This window comes from Plectropomus leopardus, chromosome 14 (assembly GCF_026936395.1).
Source record: "Plectropomus leopardus strain MGB_pleo_1.0 chromosome 14, ASM2693639v1, whole genome shotgun sequence".
Taxonomy (NCBI): Eukaryota; Metazoa; Chordata; class Actinopteri; order Perciformes; family Serranidae; genus Plectropomus; species Plectropomus leopardus.
This window is the reverse complement of record NC_142189.1, coordinates 3,712,783-3,733,146: the sequence shown is the minus strand read 5'-3', so window position 1 is coordinate 3,733,146 and position 20,364 is coordinate 3,712,783. Positions and strand designations below refer to the sequence as shown.

At 39.0% G+C, this 20,364-nt stretch overlaps 1 protein-coding gene across 5 annotated transcripts in view; it reads left to right on the top strand.

Moving 5' to 3' along the window:
• The window catches only part of slc4a11 (solute carrier family 4 member 11), a 154,065-nt gene that overhangs the window by 29,438 nt on the left and 104,263 nt on the right, over positions 1-20,364 (top strand). For 2 of the 5 annotated variants that reach the window (XM_088087811.1, XM_088087809.1), the window contains exon 1: positions 4,784-4,986. The exons of the other annotated variants lie outside the window; for them this stretch is intronic. Coding sequence is in view for 1 of the 2 variants with exons in the window: in XM_088087809.1 (XP_087943935.1) it covers positions 4,947-4,986 (40 nt within the window). In the remaining variant the exon portion in view is untranslated. Of the gene's footprint in view, positions 1-4,783; positions 4,987-20,364 lie in introns of those variants that run through there. 5 annotated transcript variants of the gene reach the window in all.

Genomic DNA, 20,364 nt, shown 5'->3' with positions numbered 1-20,364 from the left:
GTGTACTTCATGTTGTGTGTTTATTCAAGCAGAAACGTGCAAAACACAGAACAATGGCTGTTAGAGGGCTGGTGGGGCCGGTTTGACATGACACTTGACCTGTCGATCACCTGATAAGATCCACTAAACTCCTACTCAACAGCAAACAGGTTCAAGACTGAAAGAAAGAACTGAGGAGTCTAAAAAACCAAGAGGAAGGAGGAAACCAAGGAAATGTAAATGGAAAATACAAAAACATGATGAGCAAAGTGGATGAAATATTACAAGGCAAACATGAAAAAACATGAAGAAAAATGGGATGAAGAATTAGAAATAGAAATAACAGATGAAGACTAAAGAGTTTATTAAAATTTATTGAATTTAAGTTTATTGAATTTGCTTGATCATAAAAATCATAAATATACTTTCTGACCCCAGAAATTATCTCAAAAATATAAAAGATCAAGTTCTCAGTGCTGGAGGAATTGTGGAGAAAATAATGCTAACTATTTACATATTTTCTATTCATGCAAAGTATTTAATTTATATTGGCTAGAGGTGTCTAACTTAATTCCAAAAATATATTTTAAAACTCTTTATTTAAAAGCAGATTATCTTATTTTGGTTAAACCTCCAGCTAAAAAACAACTCCTCATACTCATTAAAATGGAATAATATGATTCAAGAAGTAAAATTAATGAAAAAAGTGACTCACAAATTAAGAAAAATTGAATTTGTGTTTGAGAAAATATGGATTATGGAAACCTAGTAGTCATTACTTTTAATTATGTTTTTTTTCTTTTCTTCTTTTCCTCTCTTTCTCTTTTTTGTATTGCAGATATATAGGGTATTTTCCTCTTTTTTATTATTTATCTTTTCTTTGAATTTAACTACAAATTTTCTTTTTAATAAATAGTAAAGTAAAAAAGCTAATAAGCCGGGAAAAATAAAATATATTTAAAAAAAAAAAGATTTCAAAGAAAATGTTAAAAGTAAGCAAAAGATTTAAAACGTCTCTTCTTACACAACAGATCAAGGACATTACATAACCTGAGTACAGCTGCCTTGAGACTGTAAACACTATATTTCATTCATGTTTTTTTTTTTTAGCAGAGGAGTTTGCAGAATTTTATTTTTTCAATTTACAGTTTTTTTTCCCCTCTATTGAGCTTAATTCAACACCACACTGGAAACCACCTCAGGTGCTGCCAGGAGCCACCGTGTTTTTGAGATTTGACTTTTCTGATTGCGATAAATAACAAAGACGGAAATGAGCGTAAATCCAACCTCAAGGCTTCAGCGCATCACTTCAAGCACCGTAACATGACGGGCCATGTTTTCCTCCAGTTTGTCAGCTCACTCGCTTTTATTGACATTTTCAGAGACTCGGGTCGTGATGCAGCCGTTTGGTGTTTTAACTCGAATGCACCCGTATGACACCTGGGCTGCAGGTTCGCGGTGGGTGAGAACACTTGATTTATCCTCCGGGGAGAACGCGCCCTGATTCACTGAGTGACGCATTCGCCCTCATAGTGCGTAACAGTTTTTATGTTAAGCAGACCCACTGGCCATACCACACACAGTGATGTTATATATGCTGGCTTATGCAAATGACTGACCTTTCACAGAGCATTTACATCAGGGTGGGAAATTAACTTTTTGATCCAGAGGCCTGTGTGTCTGCTAGATTTATGAATCCAACCGAACATCCAACCGCTCATAATAACGTCACAAAACGGATCTGCTCCCACTAACACTAGAAAAGGCAAAGTTTTGTCTTGAGACATCTAAAATAATTCCCCAAGCCTTGTTATGAGCCAATCATCTGTAAAAAAAAAAAATAACAAAAAAAATGTATAAAATGTAAAGGCAGCTGAAATGGGAACGAATGCAGAAGAAAATAGAATAAAAAACTGTTATTCCAAAAATACTACAAAAGATAAATAAATAAATAATAATAATATTGATGATAATACTACTACTACTTCTACTAATAATAATACTAACCTGTATTTATGTAGCACTTTTCTTTACAAGGTTACGTTAAGTTAATTGTTGATTTATTAATCCCAAAAATACGACAAAAGATTAATAATATTGATAATTATAACAATAATACTTTACAAGTTTACAAAGTGCTTTTCAGAATAGAAAAAGAAGATAACAATGAATGACACAATGCAGAGAGAAGAAGGAGAAATATACATTTACATGTCAAAAAATAAAAAGACATGATAAATGTATATAGTAAGGTCTTTATTTCGAACATGTCGGCTTGGCGGCTGATATTTTAATTGTGTTGGCCCCCCACAAATAAATACGTGTGGGAAACTGTGTTTTACTATTTAGCGTGGAAATATGATTAATATTCATTAAAGCAGCAGTAAATACCGACACAAATATTAACAGTTGATGTGGACAACAAATGTGAATACAGTCTTTTTCCTCTGCTACAATTCCAACATTACATTTTGAAATAATGTCTCCATTTTGACTGTTATTAAAAAGCCTCAAAGTCTATAAGCTAAACTAATGTAAAAGTTGGTGTCGTTGCCTCTTTTTTAATATTATGTATGATCAGAAGACTTTGTTTTCGTGCCTAAAGTCGCCGTGTTGAGCCTCAGGAGAACCTGTTTTCCAGGGTCATGACTTTTCATTTTCAAAACATTCCTTGTATGTTTCCTGAAAGGGGTCATATGACGGTGAACATGCAGACCTGACACATATTTGACAGTGCAACGTGTCTTTTTTTTTTCCTCCTGTGTAATGTGATCTTATAAACAGTGTATTTTCTTTAGTACAACCCTTGGTAAACTGATATTTTCCCCCTTTTATTATTAGTATTAATTAGTCTATTTACAATGATTACAATAACACCAGGACTTGAAATCCAGAATCGTGTGCTCTCAGCAGTTGCGTGTTTTCTTGGACACAGTTGTGGTTACCTTTCACCACGCAAGACTGGAGATTTTGGCAACTGAATGCGGAGATGTCAACCCAGATCTGATCCCAGTCGCTGTCACTTTAGCTAGGCGTGATGGACGAGTCTGCCCTCATAATTCACACTCGGTGGCGCCAGTTAAACACATGTACATCTGCTAGAATTAGCGGTAGCTCTGACTGTGTTTTGCTCCTGAAGTATTTTGTTACGCAGTGCTTTCTTTCTCCGGCTGTCAGGTCATCATGTTCCTCTCACATCAAGGCAAAGCTGTAAGTCAGTTTTTATCAGGTCTGCAACTAACTAAGATGTTATTTCTGGCATTTTATTCCATGGTTGATGGTATAGATGCAGACAGGAGAGAGAGGGAGTATCGCATGCATCAGAGATTGATGCAGATGTTCCTGCAGCTAGTCCTCCAAAAAGCACCAACCATTTGAGAGTCAGGGTAAAGAAAATCAGTGTTTTCTTTCTCAAAACATTATAAATCTAAAATTCTTGCCGAAACGGTGAAAAAACAGAGAACTGCGGAGTAGTGTATTTCGGAGTTAGACCATTGAACTGTTTTTCACCAATTCTGTGACCAGTTTTTATCCGGTGGGCCAAAAAGGCAAACCCGATGTCCCTCTGGAGCCATCCTTTACATAGTCCCTCCCCCACTCTATAAAGCCATTGCCATAATGATTTGTTACAAAGTACCAGACTTTCATTAGCAGCTAACTCAGTAAAACAATAACACGACCTCGAGCAAAAGAGCGAGCTGCCTTGTAACTACACAAAGACCTTTTTATTCATGTATTTATTAGACATAAATAAAAAACAGATCAGAGGGCTTGTAGGACGTAGCCGACCCCCGCTCACATCCAGGGGGGTGAACAGAACAACAATAATATATAATAAAATGCTATGAGATTTAACAATGGTGGTAACCCACTGAAAGTCCACTATTCCAACAATCAGCAGCTCGGCTTAATTTACCATCCAAATTATTTAACAGAAAATGACAACGCAATACTGTTATGAAAGCGAGAAGGCCTTCGCAATAGGATGAAATACATCACTGGGTGATAAAAAAAAGTCTTTATTTCATATTATATCATTTATTTCTTTTACGTCATCTGACAATGCATCAGCCGAGGGGGCGTCTTCACAATGCACGGCGCCAGAACAAATAGACATGGAGGAGCTGGAAAGCGATACTGAATGTGGGGATTCAGCACAGGACATTGACACCGACCGACTCAAAACGAGGAGGAGCTTGTACCCAAAAGACACTTCTGTCGTTTAGACGTGGTTTGAGTATGAAAAGTCCGGCACAGCACCACTATGATTCGCAAATACCGTTAATATATGAACTGGACAGCTGTTAGTTTGTTTCCAGCTTACAGAGAATAAATCACCAGGTTTAACGGCGCCGCGGTAACAGTCTAACTTAATGAGTGGTAGTGGTGGCAGTGTGAGCAGGTGAGGCTTCGTGTTTTTCTATCAGCAGAGCTCTTTTTAGTTACATTTCACTTTAGCACCTTTTTCTTGATTTGACGTTGCCCTTAAATGAGCCTGCATGAGTGTAGAAGTACAGACGCGAGATCATGGAGGGAGATAAGCTCACATTCATGGTAAAACACACGAAGCGACGGCCATCAGGCGAGATGGCGTGGCCAACAACAAGATGACATGTTGCATGCTGGGTTTGCTGTGTTGAGAGAAGTGCATTTGGGAGGTGTGTCTTGACGTGAGGTCGGCCCCGCTGCATGCTTGCCCGCCATAGGCTGCTGACTGGTGAGCCGGGATAGTGAAGGAAAGAGAGAAAGGAGAAGGCGCTAGGACCCAGCGGCGAGACAGTGAGTAGGCAGGCAGAGCGGGGCTGAGTCACTGCATGTGTCTGAGAGGCAGTCAGAAACAGAGCAGAGCAAGGGAGCAGAGGTGATCTCACACTCATCAGCACAGGATAACACAACCATGATGGGTTGACTTGGGGGGGGAGGCGGTTGGAGAGAGGAAGTGTGCATTCGCCACCACTTGCTCAGCCATGGAGACCAACAAAGTTCTACATTTTGTGCCTTCCTTGGGTAAGTGGATCCAAGCTCTCGGAGCTTCTCCTCAGCTGTGCACGACACAGCGTCCACTGGGAGAACCTTGGGGTTCCCTACCTAGTGAAACCTGAGAACCCCCTGTGCAAAACATGTGCAGCCCACCTCCACTTCCACTCTGAGGGACGGCAGATGTTTGGGTGTGCATGTGTTCTACTGTACGGACTTGGTGTTTTTCTGTTTGCTCTTTCTGTGTACTTAGGAATGCAGCAGTGTTTGCTTGTGACAGAAATCCTGTTTTTATTTTATTTTCAGGGGGAGGCGGGGTTGTACGAGCCCTGTTGTGCCTACAGAAATGCAGATGTTTTTTTTTTTTTTTGCATTTTTGAGTACGTGTTTGCTGTTTTTCTTTTTTCTCCCCCTTCTTCTTGTTGTTTATGTCTGGAATGCGACACGAGAGGTTCCTGCGTCGTATTTTGTCAGTTCAGAAACTGAACCTTTAGAAATGTCTGTATTGGAAAGCCCTTTAAGAGAAAGGCAGTATACCTGTCGAGCAGAGACAGCTGGAATGCAGAGCTCATAATGCACTTTCTCATGTGTTGCGCTGACGGGGCTTGTGCAAGTGAGCTTGCGAGACAGAGAGGGATGGACACAGCACAGGGAACCATGTGTGTGAATTTGCACATTATTTGCGTGTAGTGTGCGTGTGCATGTGTTCCTGTGCATGAGAAATTGAGAGGAAAAAGATGTGTACTTCCATTTGTGTGTGTGTGCGTGTGTGTGTGTGTGTGTATGATAGAGAAAGACAGATTAGTGTTGGTGACAGCCACAGGAGAGCAGCGAGTTCTCCCCTCACTGAAAGTCCTCTGAGAGACCAGAGCCCATTTGGAGGTGTGATGCGGCTGCCTCCTCACTTTCATTTTGTGGGAGTGGGATACTGCGTCTTGGTGTGTGTGTGTTTGTGTGTGTGTGAGATGGGGACATTATGTTGGATAATGCAAGTGCCGGAATAATATCTGAGCGCGTGTGTGTGCACGAGCGTTTTTTTGTTTGTAGTACACAACCCTTTGTGCACAAGATAATGTGTGAGAATACATCCCCGCGCATTTTTGTGTGTATGTATTTGTCAGAGTACAGTCGTGCTCTCGTGAGATGTGCGAGTGTGTGTGTGTATGCGTGAGCGTCACGCACTGTGCACACTAACTACATCTCAGAGTGTGTGTCGGGGCGTGATGGACACTGCTGTGGCTCGTCCTCTGAAGAGTAATTTGCATTCATTTGCTTAGTGCTGATTAGAGGCGGAGAGGGCAGGTTTGATCCTCGCAGCAGAACAATTTGGTTCTGCGAACACAAAGGTGTTTAAAAGGTTCGTCACCAATCACAGGAAAGGTTGAGGTTTGAAAAGAGTCGAAATGTCTGATCCAGTAATGTCATATCCGATGTCTCATCCACCTAATTACAATCGTTCTTAATGTCTTTCTGTAATGTCGTGTCATTTAACCTTGGCTTCAAATCAGCATATTAACGATTTACTGCCCAGCAGAACAAAGTGACCAAAATATATCTGCAGGAATTTGATGGAGTTATTGATCCCCACCAGTGACTCAACAATTACTTTGCCAGAGGATTCGATTTCTCGCTTTCCAAACTCACTGTACTGCCATCTGGATTTTCAAATAAAAAGCAGAGCGAGCTTTTGTGCGCAGCATCTTTCAGGGACGTGTCGTCCATCAGAATGTTGAGCTGCCCGCACAGAATACACAAAATGTTAGAGGAGATGTTTTCATTAGTGTTGTCATTTTTTGAGCATTGTGGCAGTCCCTTATTGCAGCATATTGCAAGTAATCTTCCACATGGTGTCATTATCAGTGGCAACCTGCTGACAGGTGAAGGAGCAGCTGGCTCTGTGGGAGGAGGTCAGGAGATATGAGATTCACTTTATGGAGCTGTAAATTACCAAAGAGCTTCACCGTGCCGTTACACGGTGTCATAATACTGCAGCCGGTTTCTGATGTCAGACTGACAAAGTCTGGATTGATTTACCTCTCTGATTTTGTTTGCTTGCTGTCAAAATGCAGCTTGTAACAAAGCAGTGTGGAAAGGTATTTGCAGATTGTTTCGATTGTGACAGGGCGGAAACGTCACCGAGGCTGTGTCCTGTAATACTTTGTTGCTTTTGACTAAAAATCAGGGTAACTGCAGATCCTTAAAAAAGCTCTAAAAGGCATTGAATCCATCAATCTAAAAATAAGGCCTCACTTGGCATTGAAATGTCTTAAATCAATCTTTCAAAAGTCCTAAAACTGGGATTTTTATTCATCTTTTTTCTCGTATAAAAAAAAGCACAAATTAGTAAAAGGTACTTGGTAACGTAAAATAATATTAAGAATTTACCAAATGCCTCTTGTATTGACATCTCCAAAGAGTCATGTTTTATGTAACAATAAATTCTTGAAAAACAAAATAAATTTAATCCTAACCTTAAGTGATACATTCATTTAAATTTTTTTCCTTAGGAATAGACGTCTGTAAAATTGATCTTGAATTTTTTTTCCTAGTGGCTTTAAAAAAAAGTCTAAAAAGGTCTTTAAAAAGGCAATATTCATATTCTATTTGCTATATCATAGTATCATTGGAACTGATTTGAATCATTCAAAACTGTGTTGTCTATTGGTGATTCAAAGTAAATTGTAGTTAAATGAGCTGAAGTTCTTGTTTGCATGTGCAGCTTGTTTGCTCTGCTGCATGAACAGCAGTTGCATTGTTGCTCAAGTTTTGAGCATTCTTGCCGTAGTACGACATTAAATTCATATCACAATATTTTCTTAAACTGTATCATCAAGCCAGAACTGAAAGTATTCAGCATTTCAGACAAGGAACTTAATTAGACGAGAATTACATATCCGAAAGAAATATTTTTGTTTCTCTAATACATTATTGTTTTCGGGCTAAAACCAACCAATACTTTTAGTGTTGATTTATCAGCCAATGATGATTTATTAGTTTATTTATGAGTATTAATTTATTAGTTACTTAATTCATTGTTCTGTCAATAAAATATCAGACAGTTTTGAGAAATGCCATCACAATTTTCTCATAGCTTAATGTGACTTCTTGAAATTTCTATTTTTTTCTCACCAATAGCCGAAAACTCAAAAAAAAAAATTCAGTTTACTATCACTTTAAGGATGAAAAGCAAAATTTTGGAGGCTTGACTGAGGGAATGTTTGGCATTTTTGCCAAACGCTGAAAAATGAAGTACAGAAAAAACTGCAGTTCCTCTTATGGCCACTTGAGGCTGGCTCCAGAAGTGAGTCAATCCCCATAGACCTCCCTGTATTTTTTTTTTTTTTTAACTCACCTATTTACATTTTCTGAAGGCTAAAAGTGACACAAAATTAACGTCGAGGAGCTTTGAGTGACGGGCTGTGTGCCGATAGTGTCCTCGACTTCATAATCAGATTCAAAGCTACAGTCTCTCACCCAAATATGGCCACTTCTGGCTCCAAAAATCAACATCCGTAATTTCTGGACCCCCATATTTGAATGTCTCAGCTCTGTGCAATAAACCTCTTAACCCAGTCTACTCATTGCCGTTTTCGGTGTCCAGTGAAAACCTGTGCCACAAATGTCCAAAGGAAAGCAGCAATAATTCTTCCATATTTTAAATGGATCCTACGACAAATTAACTACAATTTGGTTTTTCATTTATTGATCATATAAACGGACTGACTCTTTGATACGCCATCTCACTGGTGATTTCTTTCTGTGTAGACATTGATACTGTAATTAATATGTATATATTGGACCCCCCTGTTTTTTATTTTATTTGTATTCATTTTTTTATGTCATTGTGAATATATCTACATATTACGACAACTTTATACGATACAGTCTATGCTGAATACCCAGAAAATATTCTGTTTATTTTCACTTAAGACACAAAAATTCAGCAAATTCTCATATTTGAGCTGGAAACTAGAATTAGGGAATGTTTGGAATTTTTCAGTTTTAAATATGAACTATTAATCAGTTATCAAACTGGTTGCTGATAAGTTTTTAGTCAATCAAGGACTGAAGGATCTCTTCATACAATAGCTGAAGGGTTCCAACGATACGCCCGTGGAGGTGAAAGTCAATATTTTGGGAGTTTTGCGTAAGAATGCAGATAAATTAAGGAACAAAGCTACTAAATAGTGGTCAGACAATAGCTGATGATTGCGAGATTGTGTTCAACCTCTTTTGCTCGCCACAAGCACCGTTTACCTGCAACCACATCAGACACGGTTCAGAATCAGGAAAGTGTTTACTGCCACTTACAGGGGATATGCTTTGGTTTTTGGCACAAACATAAAATACATAATGACCATATTCAGACAAATAAATTAATAATAATAATAATAATAATAGTGATAGTCGTAGTAATAATAATGATGGTAAAAATAATAATAATAATGCAAAGTTACACAATCCTCAAAATACCAACTTAAAAATAGAGTAGGAAAATTTTAGATGGAAATAAGTTGAAGATACTTGAAATAATAACATAAATACAATGCAGCTGTTTCATAATAAGCTGAACAGTTATGTGCATTGATGTGCAAAAGTATCTGGCAGCGAAATATGCAAAAGAAAAAAAAAATCAATACTAATCAAACTACAAACTGAAACCCAAATGCTTCTAATACCAAAGCTTTTTCCCACTGCCCACAGATTCTGCACACACATGCAGATATCTGTTTACAGAGACGATCGAGGACTTGATTAAATTGTTTTGCAGCGAGTGCTTTCAAGAGCCCATTCCAGCCACAAAGTGTTTACTGAGAGCAGAAAGATCCAGCTCTGTAAAGAACCAAAATCATAATAACTGTAAATCCAGCCACTCAAGCCAAATCCACATTTCTGCTGTCTTTTTTTTTATAAGCAGTTCTGATTAAATATCATAATCACAACATAAATGTGAAATCTCCCGGAGCGGCGCCAGCAGGGTGTCAATCTGCAGGTGTGACAGACAGCCTGGTAATCAGTGTTGCAGCCGTGACCTGCAGAGCCAGAAAATATCAGCATGGAGGACACATAGTGGCTGTGTGAATTAGTAGTTCGACCATGTGGAAGTGGAGGTGTGTGCGAGCGAAGATGGATGACGTGTGCTTGTGTGCACGCATGCAGCGTGTGTGTGTGTATGCGTGCGTGCGTGCGTGTGTGTGTGTGCATGCGTGCTGTAGAAGTGACAGTGATCTCTGATCAGTATTCACCGCTGGCAACAGATCTCAGAGGCTCCAGCCTCTGAGCACAGCCATCTGGGCAGAGGAGAAACACACATCGACACACACATACAAATTATTATACAGTACCACACACACACACACACACACACACACACACACACACACACACACACACACACAAATACACGCCAGCTCTGAAATATCACAAAAACACAACAAGACAGCCACACACGCGCAAGAGTAGTCACACATAAGCATTTTTTTTAGGGGGGAAAAAATTCACAGGCACACACCTATTTGCACACACCAAAACACACACTCCCAGCGACTGTGTCAGATATTGTCCGTACACACTGCACGTAATTATATACACACTTCAGTCTATCTACATAATTTGTTGCTTTCCACACACAAAACAATTATGTGGATGTGTCAACGTAGACACTCATCATGCACAGTTCAAGGAACACAGACCAAAGACGACCACACACACACACACACACACACACACACACACACACACACACACACTTGTTTGTTTGTCTTTATATCTGTCTTACTCCATCTTCTTTGTTTTTCTTCATTATTGTTTTCATTCTCCCTCTACCAAACACACATTCATACACACACACTCCTTTATCTGGGTTTTTGAATTCATAAAATACAAAAGGATACACACACACACACACACACACACACACACACACACACACACACACACACACACACAGAGCAGTATCATGGACAGTCGAGGTAAAGCAGAGAAAAGACGGAGCTTTAACTGTAGAGGTGTGTAAAGCAGCGTGTTGTTGTTCTTGCCGGCCTTCGGTGCTCAGAGTGATGAAAACACTTCCTGTCATTTATTCACTGTGAGGCTGAAGTATTAAACTTTATTATCCTCACAATCTATTTAATCACCTACAGCAATAACGTAGAGAAACTGTTGAAGGTGATAAATGAGCGACAGTTTACAGACGGATACTGTGTGACTTCACACTGCTGCTGATTGCTGATTTTAGACTGAATAGTGAGTTTGTGAAGCTCGCTCTGTGTGAAAAGTGACTTTAAGCTGTGGATGTTATCACTCAGTACTGCAGTGGTAAAGATTTTTACACATTAATGAAGTCCAATTACCACTATCACTATTACTACTACTACGACAACTACTGCTACAACCACTACTGGTACCATTACTACTACCATCAGTCAGTCTTTATTTGTTTAGCACTTACAATACAATAAAAACCAGAAGATTTTTGTTTGTTTGTTTGTTTTTTAACTTATTAATTATTATTATTATTATATATTATATATTATTATTAACTGACTGTTGATTCAACTGACTGTTGATTCAACTTAAATTTATAGCTTAATAACTAATAGTGTTCACAAAATAATGCAGTAATTTATCTTATATTAACAGTTCATTATTGCACATATTATAATATTTTATAAACTATAGAAAGTATTATGAGGTACAACAGTATTTATTTTCCATTTAACAAGGTTTAATATAATCAACTATAAAACAGTCATCCAAAAACTGTTTATAGACAGCTGGACAATGTACAAACCATTTTTTTAACCATTAACAAATAAAGAGGTTATCCTGAAGATTTCAGAGGCTGATTTGGCGACATCTGTAGTTACCGATGGTAACAGCAAATGCAGTTTAACACTACAGGTCACAGAGTTCTGGGGCAGCAACATTTGTTGTTTTAATAAATAAGTCAGGCAATAATTGGGATTTTTCCATCATTTTGTGAGCAGCCGCGATCTGATTTTATGCTGCACATGGCGTGTTTCTGCAGACAGCAGGGCACGGGGAAGGAGCTGCTTTCCTCACTAAGTTGGAGGTGTGCAGTCTGTCGCCTGCAGCTCCTCATCTAACAGCCCACTGTGGCTGCTGACTGTCAGTGCTCCCCGCAATATTTCAGACTGATCCGCTGTTAAAAAAAACTGCGGAAATGAAGTGCGGTAGTAGCAGTAGTGCTAATGTAGCTCATAACACTCATCACTCATAAGCATTTCCTGTGTCTACTTCATAATAAAAGTCAACTCATGTTTAACAGTAAGTTCCTTTCAATATGAAGCTGCAGCTGTAGGAAATGTTTGGTTTGCACCAGCAGCAAGTTTATGAAGAAGTTTTTACCGCAAACAACACCCATGACACCCAGTTCATAAAACTGCAAATATATAAATAATGCAGTATTTTCATCAGTGGGCCAGAGGCTCAGTCACCGCCGGTGTCTCCGCCGGTGTCTCCGCCGGTGTCTCCGCCGGTGTCTCCGCCGGTGTCTCCGCCGGTGTCTCCGCCGGTGTCTCCTAATGTCCGCTCTGCTGTCTTTCTCCGGTGGTGTCTCTGGCGGTGTCTCCGAGTGTCTGCTCCGCTCTCATTCTCCGCCAGTGTCTCAAAATCTCCACTCCGCTCTCATTGTCCGACGGGTGATCTCAATCTCTTCTAGCGCACCAAAATGTCTAGATCCGGCCCTTTCATTTATAAGCATGCTCGCTGCATACAGTAACCGCTGAACACCGGTGTAAGCGGCCCCCGTTTTCCCCCTCCCTCCTGCTCCGTGTGTGTGTGACGGGGACATGATGAGAGGACACGCTGGATTTTTGTACAATTCAAGTTGACATAAGATAAGAGGGAAAAAAAAACCAAAATATAAAAATGAAATTGATTTTGCTCTTGAAAATGACTTTTACAAAAAATGCGATTTTCTCAGCTTTTTGTCTGAAATGTCTTTTTTTTTTTATTATGAAAATGCACAAATTAAATTCATCTGTACTCACCACATCTCAGCCTTTCATACCGTCAGGTAATGAAAAACAAACAAAAAGAAATTATCGGTAATCGGTATCTGATCGGTCACAAGAAGCTGGAACTTATCAGCTTATTGTATCAGTTGAAATAATCATTACGGTGCATCACTGGTTGACAGAAATAGTGATTTGATGTATATTGTGACATATGTCGATATTGACTAATATGAAAAAAATTATTGTGCTAAGACTTTTTTCCATATCGCCCAGCCCTACTTTAAAATAACAAAAAGGGATTGAATGAAATATGTATTATTTATGTAACATACTTTTACATACCTTTTACAAATTTCTTGCATTTTGCGGGACATTCTCACCAAATTGCTAATTTTTCCCTAAATGTTATTGAAGGAAATCAAACCAATTTGCTCACATTTCAGAGGTTTAAATGCTTGTAAAGGTGTTTGAATGCATGAAAACTGAGGCTGGCTCAGGTTTCAAAGGGTTAATATGCATAAGTATATAAAATGTGTGCAAAATAAATTATAGCATTACTAATAATTAGTAAACATCATTATCATTAATTGTTTGTATAGAGTTATTAACTAGCTGCAAAACTAAACTTCAGTTTACAACTAATAATATATTACTATAATATATATAATATATAGTATGACTTAAATGAAGAAGAGGAACAGGATGGTAAATAGCGAGGATGGCAAGAAATATCAAAGATTTGGGCTCGATTTCTGTAAGTCTGCGGTGCAGTTTGGCATCGATAAAGCTGCATTTTCTCAATACACAATTCCTCCTCCCAGTATTTTTCCTCAGTAATGCAGCTGTTTGGTATTTTTGAGCAATTTGGTTGCTCTTTGTGCAGATTTGACCCATGATCTGACCTATTTTCATCCCTTTCGTAGTTGGACTGCTGCAGATTCACACTTGTTTGTGTGCATGTCCTTGGCGAGAATTTTAATGTCCTCTGAAAACAATGCAAGCTCTCTACACCTTTAACAGACTGTCAGCACGTGAAAAGGAGCTGAAGTAACTGTAACACGATTGACACACTTAATAACACACCCCTAATCTTTAATTAAACACACTGAGTTTGTTTTGTGGAAATAGATGTGCACATCGTCTGACTTTTTTATGATACAGGCACAGCGTCTTTGTGAGAAGTGTTGCTAGATAGATGTGTTTGTTCTTCCTCGCCATCTCTGGGTTTCCCACACTCGGACTCATTTTTATTGTTCCTAGGAAGCTATTACTTTCACTGCATTCAACTCCTGTGTGTCTCACAGTTAGATTTATTTATGTCGCAGTCCTGCCCACCTCTTCCTGTGCACGGTTTGTGACATGCAGTAACGCACACTTGTCATTTGTTGATGCAGCTTAGGGCGAAGTTGTGATCGCTCGATTCGATGCATTGCATGTCTGCAGTAATGCAAACACGGCAGAGTCATTGTCACATTGTGGGATTTCATAGAGGCGTGAATCAAGATCGTGGTCTTTATTACAGCCCCAGAGATCTGTAGCTTTATTTATTAGTCGGTGGACACAAATGTATTAGCAAATATTTTGATGAGCTGATGTTTTTTCTTTATTTAGTCATTTATTTATTTATGCATACATGCTAAACTTTTGCTTGCTACATTTAAAAAAAAAAATGTATTTATTAAGGTTTTATACTTTACTGTTGTACACTGAGAATAACGACGTGAGGATGAACACCTAATAAACTAATTAGTTAACTTTTAAAAAAGTGCAGATTAATCACTTTCTAAAAAAAAACGATAGTTGCAGCCATAGTCTTCATACCATGAAGACCATGAAGCCTGAGCATGTGACATTTTTGAGCAAAGTCAAGACCACAGTCTAGCTAAATATGTAAAAATAAACCTCAACTGTAAAATGACTATTTTTATATCAGTTAGTCACCTCGTCTTACTTTGGATTTCTTAGAAAAAATTTGTTTTTCCATGTATGCCTCCACAGTGAACAAAGAAACCAAAGAAGGTGAACCTTCTTCATGAATTGAGGAACCACAGCACAACTGTATCATAACATCTGTTTACATACTCTCACACATGTGCAGAAAAATCCACGTCTCATTAATGCATCTGTATGCTCAGAACATCACAAACACAACTTTTTGCTAAAATGTTCTGGTTTAGAACACATCAGCACAAACAGTCTCATGCATGATCAGCTGCCTGAGCGTGCACGTGCATTTTAACAGAAGTGGAGCTCATACGCACGTGCACGCTCAGGCAGCTCGACTGGACAACTCGATTTATACTGCACAAGTTGTGTATGAGTTTGCAAATCGATGTTTGGTTGCTGTTTAATGTGGACCCCTATGACTTCAATTCATAAAGAAGGTTTCGCCTTTTTCTGAATATCACACTCACGGTGGAGGCATGTGAGAAAAATACTTTTTTCTCAAAGAATTCAAGGTAACACGGGTGAGTAACTGATATACAAATGATTGTTTTGCAGCTGAAGTTTTCCTTCCCCCCTTGTTATTATGACTGTAGGTCCAGTTCTTGAGTTTAACTGCTTTGCACAACAAATACCCATATTTTTTTCAAAAAGGAGCAGACAGATTGATGCTTTATTTCTGTAAGATTTTATGCCCCCACTTATCCAGAAATTGTTTGTGTTTTATGTTGCACCAAGACAGTAATAACCTCAGTTTACAGTAAACATAATCCTAAAACAACAGCTTTGAAAATGCTTGAAGTAATAGAAAAGAAAATGTTTCTTTTTCGTATTTATTCATTCACAGTGGTGAAGTCACACACCGGTTTGTTTGTTTGTTTTACAAAACATAAAATTCATTATTATTATCTGTGTTTATGAGCATGATTATGGGCAACAACAGACAGAATGACTCTCCTGAACATCATTTCCTAATTTTTTATCACCATTACAAATTAGTTTTACCAGAAAATAATAATTATTGACAGTTATATGTTCATCTTGTCCTAACTGAATGAATTACGCTCTGATTAAAGGCAGGTAAGACCGAGAACACTGAAGGACAACACTGAGTAACATCTTAAACTGAATATTTTTAATTGAAGAATCGATGCCTTCTTCAATCAGGAGATTCTGCTTTTAACACAAGCTCCGCCATGTTTCCTTCAATTTCCCAATCAAACACAAACTTTAAGTCCATATAGATCACTTCATGACTTCTCCGCCTTGTGAAAAAGATATTTTTAACTACAAACTGCTGTGCAATATATAGGCTATATAAGCATCCTCTCCCTATTAGCACCATGTACAAATATAACCCTGAAGTTCAAACATGGTGGTTGTCATGTTTCTTCTGCAAACCCTTTAATTCCACGTTTCTTTGTTGCTTTATAGCAGCATAAACCAATAATTATAAATTCAGCTACACCATTACAGCCATTTTTAACCCTGATTCATAAAGGCAGAAAGTGTCACAGGCATCGACAATAATTGGGAAAATTCATCAAATTGGATGTAAAACACTGTTTAGTTGTAGCTTGCTTTGTTTTTAGCAGCAGATTAAATGTTAGAATTGATGTGTGGAGTTATTTTCAGTGGGTGAAAGCAGAGGAAGAGAAACTGATGTTAGGCGTAGATTTAATCCACTTCAGTTTGACTTCACAGAGAGTTCATGTCTTAAGCTCTCTCAAAATACAATAGATGCTTTTAACTCAGAGATAAAGCAGATTTTCGGCTGCCATTGTCCCTCGATTTTAAAGTTGTTCGCTGAGTCACAGAGGTAGAAAGAAATGCACACAGACGTGCACACGGCATATGCACACACAGGGAGGTGAAGTTGATGCAGCTACTTTACGACACACATAAACGCACATGTTTAGGACATAAAAAACACACACACGGTGTTGGCGGTCCTCCCGCGTCTTCGGTCATGACAGGCCGCTCTAGTTTGCCGTCGTGTAATTAGGCTACAGTTTACTGCTAGCATGCACACACCCATCCACTGCAGATGAAAGCCTACTGTACAGGTTACAGCACAGGAAGCAGTACCGCGCTGAGCCGAGGTATTTGTTTCAGTTCCTATTTAATATTGCTCTTGTATGATCTACCAAGGCTGCTCGCCGTCGCCAGCTCAGAACAGTTTGTACTGTGCAGGGGTACTTTCTCCTTTGCAGTGAATTTAATTTCAATCCAACAAACAAAAACACAACAGAGCGCTTGGTAGACCCCCCCCCACACACACACACACAACATTGTAATTATTCCAAGATGCCTGCGTCGATGAATTCCCAAACCTTGATTGCAAAGAGCTTCCCTTTCCATGTGCATGAGCAACAATATCAGTGTGTGAAATAGAATGTTGCAATATGGATAACGCATGAGGATGTTAGCACGCTCACACACACACACACACACACACACACACACACACACACACACACACACGTCTTACCATGTATGATTTATGCAATTTAAACAAAATGCATTCTGATCTGCAGAAACTAGTTGCATCATGTTGTACGAGGACTCCTTGTTCACACTGAGGTTATGCATACACTGCAGTTTTCATGCAGCTGTTGCATGTTGCATACATGCCGTGCATGGTCTTAAAACATAAGAGATGTTTAACAGCGCTCCTCCGCTCTGATGTCCTTTTTGTCCTTGTCGCACATCGTGATGGCGTAATTCACATCGTCCATATGCTGCAGCGCCGCAATTTCATCCATATTCCAGCCTGTTTAGTGCAGTTAATATAATGTCTGTAATTAAGGTCTGTCTTTTGTTGGAGAATTAACCATTTGAGACCTGAATAAATTGGCTTGATTTCTTTCAAAAACATGGAAAGAAGACAATGAGTAATTTACCAAGAGTGCTGAAAAATTTGTAAACAAAAAAAAAGAAATTATCTGTTAAAAAAAAGAAGAAAAAGAAACAAAAAATCTCAAAAATCTGTAATAAAATAATAATGATTATTGTTTTTTGATAATTTTTAATATAATAATTCTCCAATGATTGTTGTTTTCAGATAATTCTCCTGTCTCCTCCAACTATTGTTTTGCTTTTAAAAAAAAAAAAAAACATTGGAAGAGGGCAAACTTAACAAGAAACGGCCCCAAAATTAGAAAAAAGTTACAAGAAAATTACATGAAAATAACTATAAAAGAAAAGTAAAAACAAAAAAGGGCCAAGGAGTCTTTAAAATAAAAATTTAAAATATATATCGAACTTGATTTTTAACAGAATTATAAATATAGTTTCCTGGGCATTTTTTCTTTTTGTAAATTTTTTGAATAATATCTAATAATTTTCCCGTGGCTAATTTTCAAGTAATTTTCTTGTTCAAAAGTAATCAAACCAATTTTCTCAGGTTCTTTATGTTTCGGTGCTTGTGAAAGGCGTCTGAAGGCATTACAAGAAAGCTGAAGTCGATCCAGGCCACAAGGGTTAAAGTAAAGAAGTGTCACTTAGTGGGGAGCACAACGACGCGGCAGCACAGTTTTTTTTTGGTTCCCATTGATTGATGTACGGGGACAAACGCTCTCCCCTAAAGTGTAAAGAGAAGCTTCACGACAGAAAAGACAGCAGACTACACAAACCCGGAGTCAGGTGGAGGATTAAACAAGACGGCTAGCAGTGAGACGTACTGTAGCACGACAAGCGCGAGAACAGTAGGTAGCTAAGGTTGCTTCATTTAAATTCTGTCGGTGTGGTGCGGGATACAACTAAGCAAAGCAAAGAGACAGCGAGCGAGCAGGGCAGGGCAGGGCGCTGACACCGCTGAGGGTAGTTTGATTCTCACCGGGGCCTCGCGCTCTAAAGAGGCGTGCAGCGGAAAGGCTCATTTCATTAAAACGGTCGTAAAATTTTATCTGGTTTGAAATGTCACCTCCTCTGGAAAGAATCCGAGTACCTTTTTTTTTTTTTTCCCCACACAGGAGCACACACAGTGTGAGGAACTCACATGAGGTGCAGACAGGCCGACAGATGTACAGTCGACTAAGACTTTGTGCCGGCATTTTCTCTCCTGCTGCCTCGCATCGATTCAGTTTGTGTCGTTCTGGTGGTGGGGGGGGCGCCACAAATGAAAAGCAGCGAGATATGCTGTCGGATGGCGGTCGGGCTGGAGCAGCGTACAGTAGAGGGCTGTGTTTAGAACAGCAGACTTGAAAGGGAGATGGTGGCCTGGCTTTAATCGAGCCGAGGAAGAGGGGAATGTGCAAGCAATTAGCAGGAATCCCCTAGCACTGGCGTTTTTTTTTTCTTTCCCCCTCTTCTACGAAAATTGAGGCAGCCAATTTCTTCAGCGAGCGTTTGGCTTGTGTGTGTGTGTGTGTGTGTGTGTGTGTGTGTGTGTGTGTGTGTGTGTGTGTGTGTGTGTGTGTGTGTGTGTGTGTGTGTGTGGGTGTGTGTGTGTGTGCATGTATGTGTGTGTGTAGTGGAACAACACCCTCACACACTCCCCAGCTCATTCACTGCCTGGCTTCTTCACGACAAACACACACAGACAGACAGCAGAGTGTCCCCGCTGCAGCACCTGAGCATAATCCCGTACCTGTGCGTGACTGTTGAGGGCAAAGAGAAAAACGGAGGAAAGATTTGACAAATGAGATGTACAAATAGATGGAGGGACGAGAGAGAAGGGGTTAAGAAAATGACGGAGCGCCGGGGGTGGAGGGCTTTAAATTGGAGCATGTTCCTGCGCTAACCTCAGTCACGATGCCTCGTCTCGCCAGGGCCGGATTCATCTGTGAACTCGCAGTAACCGGCTCACTATAACTATCAATCCCTCTCAGGTGAAAGGACCAGAGGATTACCGCAGAGCTTTTCAGTCCACAGACCTCACGCCAAGAGACAGATCTGACATTCAGGGGGGGAAAAACACTCTGGGAGACAGAAATACTGCAGGACTGAATTATTACACAAATGTAAATTATCAGTTAGAAAATTTAACATTGGGATGCTCTTATTGTGAAATTCTATTTTTTTTTTTTTTTTTATTCCCACTTTATGCAAAACAAAGGAATCTTCAGTATCAAAAAAATAATAATGTTAATAATTAGGGGTAAAACAAAATAAAAAAATTCACGGTTCTTTCGGTTGGTCCTTTGTTTTTTTTTCAGTTTACTTTATATTTCATTTTTTTTTAAATTAATTTATTTATTAAAACTAACATGAAAAAAAAAAATAGTGCAAACTGACAACTGACTTTGAATTTTTAATTGGCTTTATCCATATCACGTGATATGGATCGAGTATAACCACGCCCGAATCAACCCAGCTTCAGGAAACTAGGAAAAAAACTAAAAATGACAATATTTCAGATTTGGATTGAGGCTAATGTCTGATATTTTTATGTGTTTTATTGTGAATGTAAGACCCTAAATTACACAATAAGAGATTTTTTAGTGATTTGGGCTCCCAGCGGCTTTAATGCGCTAATTAA